The sequence below is a fragment of the Rousettus aegyptiacus genome, unplaced genomic scaffold (assembly GCF_014176215.1).
Source record: "Rousettus aegyptiacus isolate mRouAeg1 unplaced genomic scaffold, mRouAeg1.p scaffold_m13_p_5, whole genome shotgun sequence".
NCBI classification, from domain to species: domain Eukaryota; kingdom Metazoa; phylum Chordata; class Mammalia; order Chiroptera; family Pteropodidae; genus Rousettus; species Rousettus aegyptiacus.
Genome location: NW_023416308.1, coordinates 79,319,908 through 79,339,535, shown reverse-complemented (window position 1 = coordinate 79,339,535; position 19,628 = coordinate 79,319,908). Strand labels below are relative to the sequence as shown.

The 19,628-nt window shown below is 36.7% G+C and overlaps 1 protein-coding gene and 1 pseudogene across 1 annotated transcript; both read right to left on the bottom strand.

Annotated features, from left to right (window-relative positions):
- Nucleotides 1-6,386: 6,386 nt before the first annotated feature.
- On the bottom strand, nucleotides 6,387-7,449 carry LOC107505596 (olfactory receptor 52H1-like). Its single transcript, XM_016135856.2, has one exon. The coding sequence runs from the start codon at nucleotides 7,323-7,325 to the stop codon at nucleotides 6,387-6,389; it is 939 nt and encodes a 312-aa protein (XP_015991342.1). The 5' UTR covers nucleotides 7,326-7,449.
- An 8,081-nt stretch (nucleotides 7,450-15,530) lies between these two features.
- LOC118602970 lies at nucleotides 15,531-16,870 on the bottom strand (annotated as a pseudogene).
- Between the last annotated feature and the right edge of the window lie 2,758 nt (nucleotides 16,871-19,628).

The window sequence follows — 19,628 nt, the reverse complement described above, 5'->3', positions numbered from 1 at the left end:
GTTAAGTATTGAGAGTCATATTACTAGCTGATAACTAGTTTATTAAAGGTTATGAAATCCAGCCAGAGATGTATCACCAGTTTCTTAATAAGAACTCAATCCCACTCTCTGGGAATAAATCTCCGTGGCTCTTAGCTACAACCACTTCTAGGCGATTGGCTTTATATTCAGTATCATATTTGCTTCTCAATGAGAAATTATCTGTGTTTACATCTAAGTACATTTTTCAGCCTAATGAAGTTGAAGATCTAAAGGCCTCTTTTTATTTTGCACTAACTCCCTGTATGATTTTGGCTGGGTGTTATGGTTATCTGGAAAAAAAAAACCCTTAAGATTCTTAGAAGATTCTTTTTCTAATTGAAAAGGTTTATTAGGCATACCCTTCAATATTTCCCTATGCTTAGCAAAAGATCTTACTGCCTCATCCTAGAAATGATATTATATCCTGAGGCCAATTTTTTCCTTTGAGAGAGTCCTTTGTCATTTAGAGAGACTGGAGGGTAGGGAGAGCGAGTCAATTTTTTATTGAACCTATAGAGCTGTGACTACTTTGTGCTTACTCTAAATTCTGCTTGAACACTAAATAACTTCAGTTTTGGTTCATAATTCTTTATCTGTACTCAATTTGACCTTTGCCTTCTAGAAATTCTCTTGTCTGAATTCTTTTCCACCTACATTTGATCTTGGACATTTCTTCGGCTTAGTCCATTTTCTCTCTTCCTCTAGCTAACTTCCCTTCATCTCCTGTCACATTAAGCTTTCCTAAACTATTTCCAAATTAAGGAGTGTTTCCAGGTGCACTTCTGGCACTCCACATCATCCATTCAGGTCACTTACCATGCTACCTTCATTTTAATTTACTTGCTTCCTCACTTTATAAATAGTAAACTGTAAGAGGACAGATACCATGTCTGTTTATTTCACTGTTCTATCTCCCTAGAATAGTGTGTGCTGTATTGTTCAATCAAAACTTGTTAAATAAATGACTGACAGAGGTCCCATTGGACTGCACACTAATTAACTTGTGTCATAAATACAGTTTACTCATGTTCCCTACCCTACCATTTGCCTACCTCTCCCTCCATCTTGCATCTTCATAGCCTACCATATTAACACAAGATAGGCTCCTATACTTCAACTCTGAAAAATGGAAGATATGTAAAGCATGAATACTTGTTTCCCATATTTTAAAATGTTCAAATTAGATGAAGACTCCCATCAAACAAACCTAGGGATTCTATAGTTCCTAAACACTACTGAAAGATGGTCTGGAAAGAACACAGATGTGAGAAAACAGGTAGCACCTTCCTCACCCACCTTCAAAGTTCTAGATATAAAAAAAGGTTCGTGGCTTTACATTTCCATTCTTTGTTGTAACTTCCCAGTTGTCACTAATTGTGCATTATTTTTCATTAATTAGTACTGTCTCTGTCTTTGATCACAGAATTCTGAGTAGGGTTTTGTCTTTAGCAAGCATTCTACTTCTATCTTATTTACTGGTTTCTGATTGATTGCTGAGCATTTTTCTCCTCTCACCTCAGACTAAGAAATTGCAAAAACATGTTGTATATTTCTACGTGCTTTACCTCTCCCAGTGCTAAACTAAATATAGGACAGGTTTTTCAGTAATAACTTGATCATGAAGTATCATAATCTGTACTTTGTACTTATTTCTTTTTTCATGACAAGTATGTCTATGTGAAGATCTCTCTTTTGCTACTTTTAGGGGAAAAAATATCCATGGTTTGTCCATGGGTCACAGAAAAACTGTTGTAAGACCCAATCTAGACAGCAACTGTTCAAATTCCTTATGTATTTGTGCCCCCTGTGGTGTGCAGGGTGAGTAGATATCTTAGTACTTTCCTCTATCATCCCAAAAGCAAAATAGGACACTCATTCATAAATGCACTCACGAATACAAACCCATATTTATACATATACATACTTATACAATTAGGCATATCAAATTTTAATCTTCAGATTGCTGACCCAAGGGTGGCACAGCTAGTCCTAAATCTATTGTGACCATTTTAATTTTTTACATCCTTAGTATTATAAATCTTGACCTTCGGAAAAAAACTGGAATCATTTTGGAAAATGAATTAAGTTTTCAATAGACACGGCTCTTTCACATCATTTTCTACCATGAGTGTCAACTCTAGACTCTCTATTCCAAGTTTTAATCTTGGCCTTTTCAATTTCTTGCAGTCCACTCTTTTCTCACCTCCCTTTCTCCTCTCCACCAGCTCCATTTCTCACCATCTTTACTCCCTCTATAGGCTTTACCCCCTAATAGTTGTACCTTGTTCACCACTGCCTTACATCTTGGAGGTTCTGGTCCTAGAAATGTTTACAAAGACAGAGTAAAGACCAGAGAATGCAGAAAATCAGCAGGCAAAATACAGACCCAAGAACAAAAGAAGCGATCCCAGGGTTAGACACAGGAACATAACAGACAGGCATAGGATCCAGTTCACAGAGCCTAGAGAATTAGAGTGGAAATGTGCTGACCTTGTCTTCTCCAGATATTAGAGACAGGTTAGAATAGAGGGCCTGGGAACCAGAATGACCTATGGGCTTCAGGTCTTATGGCCCCAAGTCAGTCTAGGACATGAGCAAGGATTCAAACAAATTAATTTTTTTCCAGTTTAGAAACTTACACTTTTGCTCATAAGTGGTGGCTTGGGAATTGTGGAATCCAAAATGATAGCATATGTGAGTCTCAGCAAGGTCTTGATCTAGGTTGATCAGTAATTTGATAAAAAGCAAGCAAAACCAAAAGGCAAAAAAATAAAAACTCTGACAATATTCAGCTCTACCATTCTCCAGGCCCAGTCTAGAACTTCTAAAATTTCTTGTTCAAGAACTGTTTCATTTTCTGAATCTCTGGCAGAGCTTATTTCATAGAGGATGATTAAGAAATATCTGTTGAATTAAATGAATCTGGGTCTCGCCTTAGATAACAAAACCCAAGAGATATTTCTCACTATGACTTTCACCACCACTTTAATTTAGTTCTTGCTTGGCAGTTCTCTTCATCTTCCCTCAGTGATGAATCATCACTAACTTTGAGTTTAGTCCATTATATAGAGTACAAGCTAGTAATCTACTTGTGTGGGTCAGATTTCTCACACAAAGTACATGCAGATCTAAAATTATAGATAGCCATCCTGGGTACAGTCTTATCCTTCTAACAGGAAAACCTTCCATACAACTTCTCATTGGTCCATGAGGAAGTCTATTTTCAATGTCTAGTGGCCAAAAACCTGGGACTTACCCCTCGTTTCACTCATCCCTTCCTTTTTCCTCTAACAAAATATTTAGCTGTTCTAGAAATCAGTTTCTTTATGAAAAATGAATAATAACTTGGAAATGTTTAAAGAAGAACTCTGAAGAATAAGTGGAGACACAACTATTACCTTACTGTAGGGAAAATAAGTCTCCATGACTCTACAAAAGTTTCTCTCTGATTAGACTGAGTTATACACCCAGGCAGCTTCCCACCATGCAAAACAGAGATTTTATTAATTAATTAAAACTCATTTATTTCAACTCTTTCATTCAGAAAACATTTATTGCATGCCTATTATAAACTAGGAGCTTTGCAGGTAATAAGAATGCAATATAAACAAGGCAGATGCTAACCTGGTCCTCAATGACATACAGAGAAGATAGACATTAAACAACTAAGTATACAAACACTCACCTTATTAAAATTGAGATAAATGCTTAAATAAAAAGCATGTTGTGCAATAAGTATGTGTATGAAATACTAATCTAATATGCAAGATTAAATAAGAAATATCTGAAGAAGGATTTTTAATTGAAACCTAAATAGGAACTGCCAAACAAAAAATAAAGAGAAAGCACAAGTGGTAGAGAAAAGAAAAATTTGATGCATTTGGGGAGTGAAACCAGGCAAGTATGGTGATATATTGTCTTAATTCATTAAGAGGAGTATCAGTCAGCCCCTTTGTGTCATTTTATCCAACTTCTCCAAAATATAGAGCTAACTTCATTAAGATTCCTGGAATTTTTTTCAACTGAGTATGTAGAAGAGACAGTTGAATTTAAAACAAGTTGAGTTTAGGGTAAATAAGACAACAGTTAAAATAGTATACTATGAAATCTGAGCTGGATAGAGAAGGAAGAAAGGAAAAGTTAGGGATGGCATAGAGGAAGGGGTTTATGATAAGTTTGAATATGCATGAAACTTTTATCGAGAACCCACAATATATCGTGTATTTTCATAAGACAGAGCATAAGATCTCTAGGACTAAGTTTCTGCCTTCAAGGCACTCATAATATAGGAGCGGATAGATAAATACATAAGCGAATAAGTATGACAGTTTAGAATAGTGGCATAAGTAGAGCAGCACCTGCGTGTGTCTCTTCTGAACTGTCGAAAGGGCACTGCAGAAAGCAAAGAAAATGTAACACACACACACACACACACACACACACACACACATCTATATACACATAGGATCTTATCATATTATGCCAATTGTACTCTTTACTTTTTGTTGTTATCTGGTGTCCAGTCAGCTCCGACTCCTGACACGAATGAGTTTTCATAGGGTTTTCAAGGTAAAAAAGACAAGGAACATTGTCTTTTGAGAAGAGAAAATACAGCAGTGGTTTACCACTGCCTTTTGCTGCATAGTTTTTTTTTGTCTAACCCACATGTGCTCGGGTCCCTAGCAAATCACCGAGTGCCTACAAAATGTAGGCACCTTTGGAGTTTTACTTCTTACTCCCAAGTAATTTAATATGTCCATCTTGATTAAATGTATAGCTTCTTTCTAGTGGAGAGTTTAGAAAATGGATGTTTTTGTCCTGGAGCAGTTTCTTAAGAGAAACATAGAGATGGCTCTCACCCAACTCCACCCAACGCACACTACACTCACACCAAATTTTATTTTTTTGTAAAATAACAGGACACTGAGTAGGACAACGAAAAAGAATATTACTTCTGAAATTACTAGCTTGGTTAGAGAAGTGCAAATGAAGTGAAAATAAACATAAATGAAGTGTGAATAAATGTAAATTAAGTGCAAGGCTCTGAGTCTCATGGAAGACTGTTCTTCTCATTAAATCTTCCATTCCCAGCAGTGATCCTGAGGACGATAGTTATGTATGATCTTAAGGACAATAGAATTATTGAAGAGTTTCAAGGCACAAAGTGACACAATCATATAAATTGCAAAATGATCACTCTGACTTTTATAGAGTGAGTGGACTGGATGGAACAGGGCTGGAAATCCTTTAAAAAGATAACTTGGAAATACTCTCTGAGAGACAAATAATAGATAAGTGTCCACACCAGGTCAATGGCCATGACTAAGGTAAGAATGCAATGTATTTATCTACTGGAATGACTTATAAGCACTTCAAAGTTAAATATTCAACTCAAATATTGAGATAATTTTGTTGGAGATGATATAGGATAAATCAAGAAGCCACAGGTTTTCAGCTTAGGAATTCATATTTGCGATGGTGCCATTTACTGTAAAGGAAAACGGAAAAAGGAGAGCACTTTTTACAGAGGAAATGAGTAAGTTTCCAGGTCAGTTCTGGAGAAATTAAGTTTGAGAAGTTTGTAAGCCATTCAACTGAGTAGATACCTGGAAAGCAATCAGATAAAAAATTCAGAATCAGATAGGCCTGAGTTTTGATCCTAAATCTACTAATTATTTTTCTGTAATCTTTATAACCATCAGTTTCCTCATCTGTGAAATGAATTAACTAATATAACTCTCATAATTATTTTTAATTAAATATGTTAATACTTATAATATATGGACCAAAGGTAGTGAAAATTGCTTGGAGCACACAATTTAAAATAGATGAAGAAGATAATCAACTCTAATCTGAGATGAGCAGGGAAAAAATAAAGCAAGTAGACACAGAAAAGAGGATTAATAATGTATAGCATCAGGAATAAAATGTGAAGCAGTGTTTGATAGTTGTAGCAGAGAGAACTGATAGCAACTTAAAGAGGGAAAGCAGGAGACTTATTTTTTTAATTCAGAAACTGAGAAACACAGGGGTGAGTTGCATGTTAGGAAATTCCTAACCTTCAAATATCTCAAAATTAGCAATAAGAAAGATGTAAAACTTAGTCTTAGTACTATTCTACATGCATCATCACCTTCTTCATACAAATGGTGAGAAAACTAAATCAAGAAAACCCTTGGTTTTCTCGTAGTCTCAAAGAATTTCTTTTTCCCTTCTCATTCCTGCCTATACTTTGCACATGGGTAGAACTCTAAAATTTCAAATTAGTAGGAGTTATAGCTTTATTTTCATATCTTCCTATGTTATATAAAATTTCACCTATTCAATTTTACCTCAATAGCTCCTTCGGTGGCCCTCCTCACTCCTTATTTCTTTTGCAAAGAAAAAAGGACGATAAATTTGTCCTGGATCTGCTTGGTCTTCACGCCATAAACAATAGGATTTAGAGCAGGAGGAATAGCCACATAGAGGTTGGCAAATAAGATGAGCACATTTCGAGGCACACTGTGCCCAAAGCGATGAGCAAGGATGGAGAAGAAGGCAGGTGTGTAAAACATGAGGATAACACAGACATGAGAGCCGCAGGTACTGAGGGCCTTTTGGCGGGCACCTTGGGATGAGAGTTGAAAGACAGCACGGAGGATGAAGGTATAGGAAACAGCAATAAATATCACATCTGAAATGACAGTCATAAGAGGCACAGCAAATCCATACCAGATGTTGATGGAGATGTCAGCAGAGGAAAGGCGAGCAACCCCTATATGCTCACAGTAGGTGTGTGGGATGATACGTGTCTTACAGAAGGGTAACCGTTTTAGCAGAAAAATGTCTGGTAGGATGACAGAGAAGCTCCTTGCAACAATGCTCACCACAAGCTTGATGATCACCTGAGGAGTCAGGATGGTGGTGTATCTCAAAGGGAAGCAGATGGCCACGTAGCGATCAAATGCCATGGCCAATAGAATGGCTGAGTCCACTACAAAGCTGAAGTGGAGGAAGAACATCTGGGTGAGACAGCCGGAGAAGGTTATTTTCTGGGAGCCCATCCAGAGGTTACTGAGCAATTTGGGCACTGTAGCAGTGGACAAGATGAGATCTGTCGCAGCCAGCATAGAGAGGAAGAAAAACATGGGTTCGTGGAGGCTGCGCTCAACTGCAATGAGGTAGAGGAGGATGCAGTTGCCCACAATAGCCACAACATAGATGACACAAAAGGGAATCCCTATCCAGATGTGGAATTTCTCCAGGCCAGGTATTCCAACAAGGATAAAGGAACTTGGGTTGTAACAGCTCAAATTATACATAGTCTCTTCAGTCTGGGATCTGCTGGGTTTTGAGCCCTGAGAACAAATCAGCTGTCAGAATGTGCAATTAAAGACAACAGTTCTACACTGGTGCTGCACTTGGTCGAAGACTGCAACTGTCATATTCAGGGTTCCTACGTGAAAAGCACCTCCTGTCTCCTGGATGAGCTAGCACCTATGGAATTAACTTGCCATTGCCCTTTTATTTTGCCATTGGTCCTTCATTTCTTTATATATTATACATTTCTTAATAAATCATAGGAAATTGTTTTTTTTTTTTGGCTAAGCAAATTTCATATGATTAAACCTAAATAACTGTGTCCCTGTCTTAATGCAGTTTATATAAAATAGGAGCCCTGTCAAAATGGGAAAAAAAATGTGTGTGAAGACAAGAAAGGAGGTGTGTATGAGGGAAGGAAGGCGAGAAAGAGAGAAGGAGAGAAAGAGCAAGAGAGAGAGCGAGAGAGAGAAAAAGAGAATAAAAATAGTAAATGAGGGAGTAACTGACCTTTATAGAGCAAATATCATGGTTCAGGCAATGAATTTTATAAAACAAGCTGAAGAGTTTCAATGAAGCAGTAGAAAAAAATAATCAAAAAGAAAGGGAACAAAAAAAAGATATTCCAGTGCTGTGGGTTTTGTTACACAGGGGTTAAAATGCAGTTCAGATTAGGATGGATGCTTACTGGGATGTGAATATAAGAGAACACATTTAACAGAAAATGCACAGGAACAAGAAAGAAGCATTCCTCTGACTTGGGCAGAGAGCAGTGAGCTCCCAGGATGATTTACTTCTTCAAGGGTTATACTCTAAACCTTGCAGGATCTCTGTTTCCTAATATTAGTAAAAAAGACAGCTCTAAACATCAGTCAGACTGGCACTGTCTCCATAACAGATAACAATCAATGTTATTTGGCTTAGACAAAGTTAAGCAGAGTTGATTCTCACCTCTTAGAGATGAAATAAAGAACAACTGAGTTCACCACAATGTTTTCATTTGTGGTCTGCAGTACTTGGAATCGGTTTTTGGGAATTTCTAGCTTTGTACTAAATAGAGTCTGCTTTTGGAGGTATCTTTTTGTATTGAAAATATCCTTTGAAATTTAACTCCATTGTATGATCTATTTTATAAAGTATTTTTGTTGTTGTTGAACTATATTTTATTTTAGCTATATTTGAAAGGAAATCAGCAACAGTGATACCAGGAAGCATAGCAATTGGTGAGGCCCAGCATAACTTGAGCCATCCTCAGTACAGTTTTGGAAAGGTTTAGTTCTTACCCTTGCCAATAAATTTACAAAGTCATCCCAACAGCTTTTGAGGAACAAAAGCAGATTTTGTTGGATAAGTCATAACAACTTTATATTATTGTGTTTGGCGGGAATCTGTAGTTTTGTACAAAAGGAGGGAAGAATGGATTAAGACATAGGATTTTGTAACATCTTTCCCAGAATCCCAATCACAACTTTAAATAGTGAGCTTTTCTCATTTAGGGGATGGTTTTGACATTGCCAGAGTCCTTAATTAGACAAAGTGAACAAAACGTCTATCCAGAAAGTGGAACTAGCTCTCACTGTGTAAAGGCAATCCTTACCCCCACGCCTAAAAGAATGAATATTCTAAGTTACTTCTCCAAGTTTGATGCAGACTAAAATCCCAGAGACACTGATCTTATTAGACTAACGATAACAACAGAGCTCATGAAATCCTTCTTTAAAAGATGGTGACATCATCTTCTGTGGTATGAAAAGCAGGTAGACTGAGAATCCCCAAAATCTCTCTATAATTTAGGCTAGATTGCCACTCAGTCTCTTGCAGTCTCACTGCCACCTGACAAGAAGCACATTTCTTTAGGATCATGGGGAGTAAATTTAAAGGGGAGAAAAATGAAACACTAATCATTAAAACTGAAAGAGAAGGGGGTACTCAAGAGAAAACATCTAAACCAAGGTCTTCTGCTGCAGTCAAAACCTATTTAGACTTCAGTTCTTCTATCCAAAATGCTTCTTTCCTGCTGAATCCCCTGCTGTATAACTGGTCACTTTAGTTGGTCTACATTTGAAATCAATAGTTTTCTGCTAGCATCTGTCAAATTATGGAATCATTACTGTCAGAATAACTCCTTCCACCCAGGGCCACACATTCAAGGACACAATCCTAGTGCCCTTGGACACTGGGTAAATGCAAGGCTACCTTATCGGATAAAATCACAGAGCCAGTGTAAGGTTTTCCTCTTCCCTAATTGATTGTAGTTTTCAACTCACCAAACTGGTCTTTTTCTTGCTCTATAGAATTAATGGGAAGTATCTATTTAAAAGGAAACAAGTAAAGTTTTAAGCTGAGAGAAGTTCTGTAAGAGGCGAAATGAAAACATTTACGCATTTCCTGTATACCCAGGAGACAGAACTCAGATCATACGGGACCCTCCTTTTCCCACTTCCAGACAAGGAATGAAATCAACCATATTAACTCCTTTCCCTTGAGATGGAAAGTAGCTTGGTGATTTTAGTAGACTGTAGAGATTGAGTCCCAAGGAGAGTCTATTAACTATTCAGACACAGTCAGTAGAGATAAATTCTCAGAGGCCTAAGTACATTCTTGTATTTGAGGTATTCTTTAATTAGTCTATTTGTATAAACTTGTACTAATACTATAAAATACAATCAAAATTTTCTAGTCTTGATATTGGAAAGTAAGATCTCCAACTTTTTCTTTAAAATTTTTTTAGCTATTCTTTCCACTTTGCATTTCCGTATAAGGTTCATAAGCATTTTCCCAACACACACACACACACACACACACACACACACACACACACACGTACACACATGGTTTTTATTTTTATATTAAATTTATGTTAATATGGAGATACTTGATATGTTTATATTGTATATTTATATCATAAACATGATCTAAGCTTTCTTTTAGTATCCTCAATAATTGGTTAAAACACTAACTTAAAAGATATATGGCTCCCCATGTTTATTGTAGCATTATTTACAATAAGCAAGATATGAAAAAAACCTAAGTTTTCATTCATGAATGAAGAAAACATGTTATAAATATAAAACAAAATATTATTAAGCCATAAAAATAATAAAATCTTGTTATTTGTGACAATATAGATGGACCCTGAGGACATTATAGTAAGTGAAATAAGTCAGAGAAATACAAATGCAATATGATCATACTTACATGTGGAATTTAAAAACAAAATAAAACAAAACACCAACCTTTAGATACAAAAAATAGATGGATGGTTGCTAGAGGTGGTGCCTGGGAGGTACACAAAATGGGTGAAAGTGGTCAAAAGGTACAAACTTCCAGTTATAAAACAAATAAGTCATAAGGATGTAATGTACAGCATGGTGGCTGTAGTTAATACTGTATTGCATATTTGAAAGTTGTTAAGAGAGTAGATCTTAACAGTTTTCATCACAAGAAAAATTTTCTAACTATGTATTTGGTGGATATTAATTAGACTTACTATACACATTTTGCAATGTACACAAATATTGGATCATTAAGGTGTACACCTGAAACTAATATAATGTCATATGTCAATAATAACTCAAAAAAAGTAAAAATACTATTTTTTGTTGAATGCAGAATATTGGTTTTCTATAGCGATTATCATAAATCACCATAGATTCCATGGCTTAAAATATCACAAATTTATTATCTTACAGTTTTGTAGTTCAGAAGTCCAGCATAAGTCTCACTGGGCTAAAATCATATTAAGAAGGCTATTTTTGTTCCAGAAACTCTAGAAAAGAATCTCTTTCTTTGTATTCTCCAGCATCTAGAAGCCCCTTTCTCCATCTTCAAAGCCAACAATGTTACTTCTACCTTTCTTCCATGCTCACATTTCCCTGACTCTGCTCTTCTGCCTTCTTCTTCTACTTTTAAGAATCCCTGTGATTATATTTGGGCCACCCTGGTAATCCAGGACGATCTCTCTATTTTCAGGCCTACTGAGTCTGATAGTTATCTGAAACATAATTACCTTTGCCATGTAACCTCACATAATCATGGGGGTTTATGATGAGGACAGCATTTGGGTGGCCATTATTCTGCTTACTACACCAAGTTTCATAATTTTTAAGTTATGTGTGTGAAACTCACTATTCTTGACTCATTTTAATCTCTAGATGCTAGTCATAATAGATGCATTTAAATGTCTCATTTTGTTTTGTTAATGTCATCTTGCTTCTTAGTTAATATTTTACATATTGAAGCTATATCGATATATACAGATACATTTCCATATATCCTGGTGGTTTGCAGCATCACTCGGAATGGAAACCCCACTTACTTCTCTCTTTAAGTTTCTTCCTGTGTTTCTCCCTCCAGTTACCTCATCCTATTCTCCTAGACTCTCTGTCCTGAACCAAAGCTTAGTGTGGCGGCTTCGGATCCTGACCCAGTGATGATTTCATGGATATTACAGATCCAGTTACTGAGACAGAAGGAAGATGAGTTCAGCTCCCGATTACAGAATGTATCTATATCCTTTCACATCTCTGGGCAAAAATCCCTTTCCATAAATTTCAATTCTGGAAGGTGGTTGACAGCAGTTTGGGGGGGGGGGGGGCGGGGACGGTGTACGCACATCTGTGTGTTTAGTTTATGTTTTTGATCCAGGTGTACGCACATCTGTGTGTTTAGTTTATGTTTTTGATCCAGAATTGTATCCACCATTTTTGGCTGTAAGTAGTGACCAGATGCAAAGTTCACAACACTAGTTGTAAAGATGCTTAATAAACTTAGGAGAATAGGATTATCACAGTGAGAACTACAACAAAGAGATTGAAAACATTAAAAAGGCAATTTAAAACATAAAAAAGAAACAGTTAATTTTTTTCTAGGCTGCCACTTTCTTCTTCTAAATCTGCAACTTACAATGTCAATGGATTTATGAACTCCCTGAACCATAATCCATCTTTAATTTTATTTTTTCTAATCCACAAAGATGTCACTAGTGTTTCAGGAACCACAATCCCACATTCATTTTCCCAGAGCCTGAAAACAAATGTTTTGTCCCATTTTTCTATTAAAGTGAGAGAAAGTTTCATTCTTATTAAATAATAAGACTCATAGACTAAAGACAAAGTATCTGTGTTCATTTCTAAAATGACCACTATCAAACCTCTCAGCTCCCTTTCCCCACAAGGGAATATCTTTAGGTGCTGGAAATGTAGTGGAGGAATATTTATAGTGTTCAGAAGTGTCTTCTCCTGCCTTCTAAGACATCCCAGTAGCCATTTTCAGGTACGCATTGAAGTAAACATTTGGATAATTTACAATTGGGTCAAAAACAAACCCTGAGCTTTTTTTTCCATTGAGATTACTTGTTTTACTATACACCCTAGGATTCAGGCAATCTTCCCAGTCACATCTGCTTCCCAGTAGTATGTCCTCAAAGAGAAATTTTGGCAGCCCAAGACATCAAGAGCAAAAAAGTTACATGGATATATATTCTTAATAATAAAAGTATGCACAATTGTCACTTCCCTCTAATCTGGAGAATGATCACATTCAAAATAGCATTGACTTGGATACAGCATCACGTCCACTGCAGAAAAAAACTGCACACTCAGGTGAATTATAGAGGGCCTAAGTGTCTTGTGACATTGAGGAATATTGAGGATTGATTGGGAGGAACTGGGGTTGATGGGTCAGAGATGAGGGCCAGACACTTAAGAACTGTTGTATATGTGCATGTTTGGGGGGACACATGAAACTAAGATCATGGGACCTAATAGTAACCATACTTCTGAAAAGGGATCAGAACATGATGATTTGAAAACCCTGTAACTTCTTACCCCAGTAGCTCTGGACTTCTGTCAGCTCTGAAATGACAAAAATTTCAATGATGTTGTTAGAGGCAAAGGAGGAAACGCTATTTATTTATCTACCTACCAACCATGTATCTATTGATTCATCCATCCATCTACACACACTTCTCATTGATTTTCTCTGGAAAACTCTTATAGAATCTAGGAATGAACCTGTACAGACTTACAGAAAAGCAACATTGAGAATAATTGCTACATTCCCACCCTAGAGAATTAAATGAGTTACCTGAGCTGAGTGGGCACATAGCAGAGGGAAATAAAGGTAGGCTCTGAGTGCTAAGATAGCATGAAGAAATTAGCAGTCAGAATGAAGATGGCACAATATCATTAAGCAAAATGAAAGCTTGTTGAGATCCCATAGGAACGAATGCAGGTAATATATTATTTCAATTAAGATCTCAGGTTCTCAAATGAAAAGCCTTCTGATCACCATTAAGTGATGGCCCTAAATACCCATACATTGTCCTCAGATGGTCTTACAGGTTAAATGTTCCTTATGCTCAGAGATTCTCCTGAACTCACCCGAATTTCCTACTGTGAATACAAATCTGCTTCATTGATGGTCAAGCAGTCCCAGGGTCCGAGAAACACAAGATGGCGATTGCTACTCAAAAAGTTCAGGTGATGTGGAGGAGAAAGGCCTAGAATTGATTTGCAGAGAGCAAATCTATACTTGGTGACCACGGGACTTTTTTAAGTCCAGGAAACTGTCTCTGGCAGCTTGTAGGTAAGAGAATGTGTAACTAGGAGCAACTGAAAATTTCATATTCTTTTCAACAGAAGGTTTTATTTTTGGAGGCAGGAGCCTCTGTTAAAAGGCAGACGGCCCTTGTCGTATAGATTCTTCTATTGTATATAACGATTCAGGTCTTCCTTGTAATGAGGTATTTCATACTGAACTGGAGGATTGGGTATTCCAGCAAACAAAGACATGACTGTCCCTGGAAAGTCATTTTTTTCAATAATTCAAGAATGGACATTACTAGTGACTCAGAGCCTCAGTCATCCTAGCAATGGGGCAGAGGATGGGATGGGGGAGGGGCAACTGGAAGGCAGAGGTCAAAGGGAAAATTCATATTTCCCTCGTTTCCATGGATGAGTGCTAAGATATAAATGTGCATATACACAGAGACATTGGGAAAATCCACCCTGTATTCCTTGTCTCATCAAAATTCATCCAAGATGGGGGCAGTTGGGAACTTGACAAAACAGCACAAACAGCACACTTCTTTTTTTCTAGCTCTGAACTTGATTGGAGAAGAGGTAGGAATAAAAATGCAAAAAGACATGGAGATCCTACCAAGCCCTGAATGAGCATGCATTGCAGAAATAATGCCCCTCCTATCTCATGAGAAGAGACTTTTTTCTTTGTTCCTGAGAACTCTCGTTTCACTGCAAAGGTAAGACTGACCTGGGCAACAAACGCTTACCAATACCATTGTTAAGAAATCTCACAGTTGTGATTTTGACTCTTATTATATCCTTATGAAAAATAACTTTTAAATGCTGGGAAAACAGAGCTAATATTTAAATTCCATTTCAATAAAATAGAATTATTGTAGTAAAAAAAAAGAAGACTAGACAGCTGTACAGAAACATTTATTTTCCAATTAGCTAAAATTTAAAAAACTGTACTTCTTCCAAGTTATTTCTTAAAACAAAGCAAGAGTAATAATGTTGAAAGTAAATTAATATGTATTCTCAAAATTATTTATTGTACTCACAGTGAGAGAAAGCCAAAAAATGAACAGACAACATACTGAATTATTGCTTATGTGCAAAAAATGACAGAAATTATTAAAAACATTCTGTTGTTTACTTTTCATACTACTCCATCTGGTAAATTTCTTTTTTCTTTTTACAAATGAGAAACTGAATCCTGTAGAACTGAGTTTACTTGATTAAGGTCAATATGCAGCAACACCAGAATTACAATAAAATTCTGTCTCACACACACGCTCATCTATCACTGGCAGAGCTGCAGGAGCCCTGACTAGCAGCACACGGTATGAGATTTGAAAAATGACACTTCAGTAAAATGACCCTAGTACTCCCGAGAGCACAAAAACCTCTTTCACGAGACACTGAACAGAGAGCTTCTATTTTCAGTAACTAGTAGAGCAAATATTTATTTTTAAGTTGTGACACTTAGATGTTTCATATTTAATGACATTTACCTTCTCACCATAATCCTAACAGAGCTGCAGTTTTTATACCAGGATTATTTTAAGAAAATAAAGTCAGCATTCAAGTGTTATCCAGGGTTACACTGTAGATATTTGGAGAGACAAGATTTGAACTCAGACACTGTGGACACAAAACTTCCACTTAGTACATATTATTTATGAAATTTTCTCCTTCACTCCTTGATGAATAAGGATCATCATGGGTAAACAGACACTTCCCTAACGACAAATTTTGTAGCGAATGACTCCTTTACAAGGTCTTCAATAATATACAAAACTAGTTGAAAAGCTTTCCTTCATCTTTTCAGTCAGAGGACATGAGATTGTAAAACTTTGGGAGAGGTGATTCTTTAATACTGGTTTTTCATTCTAAAGCATGAGTCACTTTCCCTGGGTGTATGAAAAAGGATGAATTAAGATTCTCTACTAATGCAAACAGGATATTAGGAAAAATGTGACAAAGGCAAATTGTACACCCTGTTGATAAAATGAAGGACATTCAAATGGAATAAAGGAGGGCAGCAAAGAAAATATGGTAGAATGGTGCAGATAACCCAGTGTATTAGATGTACCCAAGGTCGGAGGCACACACAGAAGTGGGTGAGTGTGTAAGAGGTTAAGAGTTTGGAGAAGACAGTGTCATGGGAGCAGCACATTTCATAGGATTGAAATACGGAAAAACTTCCTGAGAAAAGGAACACGAAGAGAATTTATAAATGAGAAACCCATGGCTTGTGACATTGAAAAATGAGACAGTGCCAGCCTTATGGTCTATGAAAACCCCAACACAACAGGGAGGAGCATTCAGGGAGAGAGTTAACATCGAGGGACTGGGGAGGAAGAATCCTTGAAAGCATTATATTCCAACTGATTCTGTAATCCTATGACCCAGTAACAATATTTACATTGATATCTCAAGAAACCATGTTGATAACTCTTACCTTGTCTAATATAACCCATCATATTGGAGTCAGGACATTTTTTTTACCACATATCCCCAGGATCCAGTCACCTTTCATTGATACATCTACCTCCCAGTAATGTTTTCTTGATGTGATAATGGGTGATCTCAGGACGCCATAATCGTTATAATTGCTGTTCTGATGTAGTAATTTGTATTGCAAACTAACACATATCTCACTTGTCTCTGATGTGTAGAAATAGCAACATTTGGACTATTCTTGGGAAGATCCAAGATCGCGTGAACTATAGAAAAATCATGGGATTGGGTGAGGGATATGATGTAACTTTATTTGTGACACTGAAGAAGAACCTTGAGAACAATGTGTGTGGGAAATGGGAAGAACTTAGTTCTGTTCTTGGGGAGAGGTATAACACTGCAGAAACATAATATATGTGTGTATGTGTGTGCTGGGAGGGAAAACAAGAGTTAAGCAATGAGACCTGGTTAAAAAAAAAAAAGCAAAATTCTGAAAGAAGGTGAGAATAGGGTGGCTTCATGATATTGTGATTTCTCCTTACACTAGTAGCATCACGCATCTGTCATCTCTAAAATGAAAAAAATCCACAATATTAAACATAAACAAAAGAGTCAGCATTAAAATCTATTTCCTCTCCAGATGAGAGGAAGGACTGGGGACATGTGGTAGTAGATGGAAGAATGAGAGATGAACCAGACACCTCGACAATTCCCTTCACATATGACCATGTTATTAGCACATGATCTCCATCCTCCTTTGTCTCCTCTATTCACATCTAGAAACTAAACTCTCCTCCCTATTGTGCACCCACCATTACAAGAATCTCACAGTCACCCACATAACACTCCTCACCATTAAACGTTTGCAGAATCTCTCTCAAATCAAGAACTTGGAACACTCTCTTTCGTTTATTGAAAAAGGTTTTTGGCTTCTTCAAAGTCTTACTCCTAAGGATAACAGAAAATGACACATATCTCTGTGACATTTTGTCTGTCCAAAACTACTAACTTCCTATTTATTCATCCTATTGAAACATTTGAACCTACTTCTCTGGAGACTGCAAGAAATGAGAGAATAGACTCCTAACCTTGAAGCCAGAAGAAATGTTCTCCTGTCCACCTTCTCATTTACCCTCTGTCTGTCCTTGGGAAGCCTTCGACCTCTCAGGAAGCAGTTTATTTCTTCCAAAATGAAATAACTAACCTCTCTCTCTCTACCTCGTAGAAATCATATTAAATTATATGAAATGAATTTTTTCAATGCAAAACTTTGATTTCTCAAAACAAATTAATTTGTGGAAAAGTCACTGTATGGATGTGTATTCCCTGGTTATGACTTGAAAGTGTGGTTGTAGAACCTGGCCCCTTGTTGTTTGAGACTCATCAAGTGTGGGTATACTATCTGAAGAGGACCAAAACCTTTCAAATCTGCTTCTCAGTAGAAAGGCCCTCAGAATAACATCTGAGATTTTAAAATCACTGGGAAAAATTATAATGCTTGGAAAAGAAGACATAATGAGCATCAGACTAAGTGTGGTCTGAATTTCACGTGTCTGAATAGGTTGATGCAGCCAAGTAAATATGCAAATTTAAGTACAAGAATGTTGCCTTTACATTGACCTACTCATAACAGATAAAGCAGCTATGAAATACAGTAACCTGAGTTCGATATAGGCATGCAGGATGAATAAAATGTATGAAGGTACAAGGTATAACACCTTATTCCTAACTGCTACTAACCCAAACTGCACATTCTGCCCACTCAAAATCCCTAGAATCAAGTTCATTCTTATAGAACACACAAACCATTATTCGTGAAGAGAAATTTAAGATAAAACTACACCCAAATTTTTCTGCCCTGAGAGATATTTTATTCTAATTAACCTCCAAACACCTGGATTGGCTTTAAATCACTTTTCACAGCATAGAAGGACCATCTTTGGTCTCTCACACATACCTTTCTATGATGTCATTCACATCTTAGAAAGAAAAGAAAAAAACACAAGTCAAGAAACAATAAGCCCTCTGCACTTACAAAGCTTCATCACATCCCACCACCTCCTGATGTGGTGGGAATAGAGATGGTCCCAATATGAGAGCCAAAAAGTAAAGACAAGACCCAGCCCAATCATTCAATGTGAGGTTGTCAGGTTTCCTAAAAGGTAGAAATAGCTTTTACCCCTTGAAAGCATGAAGCTTTGAGTACCCGAAGACAGGCTATATTTATGAAGAAAACAGGAGGCCCATAATATTTCCCCCCACTTTATAGAGTTCCTCATGAGATTATTTGAATACTTAATGGTTTGTCCATTTATTCAGAATAAATGTGAAGTAATAGACTATTACTTGTCAAGCATTGTGCCAATGTTTGGAGGATCAAAGATGAGTGAGTAATCAAAATATTCTTCAAGAAGTTTATGTAGTTTCTGCTGAGGGTACAGTCAAAATGTATTACTGTAGGCATTCCTCAAAACTCTCCTCATTTTATACACTAAGTAACCAACCTCATTCACTCCCTTAAATTCAACACATACATTTGTGCAATTGATTTCCAAGCTTTTTATTTTTACTTAATTTTCTCCCTTGAATTCAAGTTAACATATTCCTTAGTAAAAAAGCCACAGGAACCAGTGACTTAGGATGTCTCTAAGGCACCTTATTCTTTACTGACCAAGTCGTCTCCTCCCTTATACCCCATTGTCCATAATGTTACCAATATCCATTTGGTCATTGTCCTAAAAACTGCAGCATTTATCTACATTCCAGTCTCTACCAAGCCAGTTTAGTCCATATTGTTATCAGTTTCTAGTCATCTGATCTTCCTTGTCATAAAAATGTATTTGTTTGCACAGATATATAACAATGTATTTGGTGTTCTTTAACTCAGACTTACTTCCTCCATGATACCAAAAACCAGGACAACCGCTAGGTCTACAGACACAAAGCAATTGCTTTGCTCTCTGTATCAAAGCTTTTAGTTGTATATGAAAATTAGCAATTAAAACTAGATTAAATAGAGAAAAGGAATTTGGGGAACAGGTATAATTTTAATCGAAGCTTAATTCTGAAGCTCAAACACTGTCATCATGATCTGGTCTATGTCATTCTCCAAATTCTATTCGTTCCATCTATATTGACTGTATACTTAGTTCAGGAAGGAAACATGAATCTCCTCATATCAACTCTAGAAGTAAAGAGAACTTCTCTTCCCAGTTATATCAAAACACTCTGAAGCCTGCACAAAGTATTTGTCTGCATTGGATCAGGTGCCCATATTTAAAGCATCACTGTGTTGTTGCTGGAAGAATATAAAGCGAA

Excerpts from the sequence above, each read along its gene's own strand:
- LOC107505596 (XM_016135856.2), bottom strand. The coding sequence starts at position 7,325 with ATGTATAATTTGAGCTGTTACAACCCAAGTTCCTTTATCCTTGTTGGA.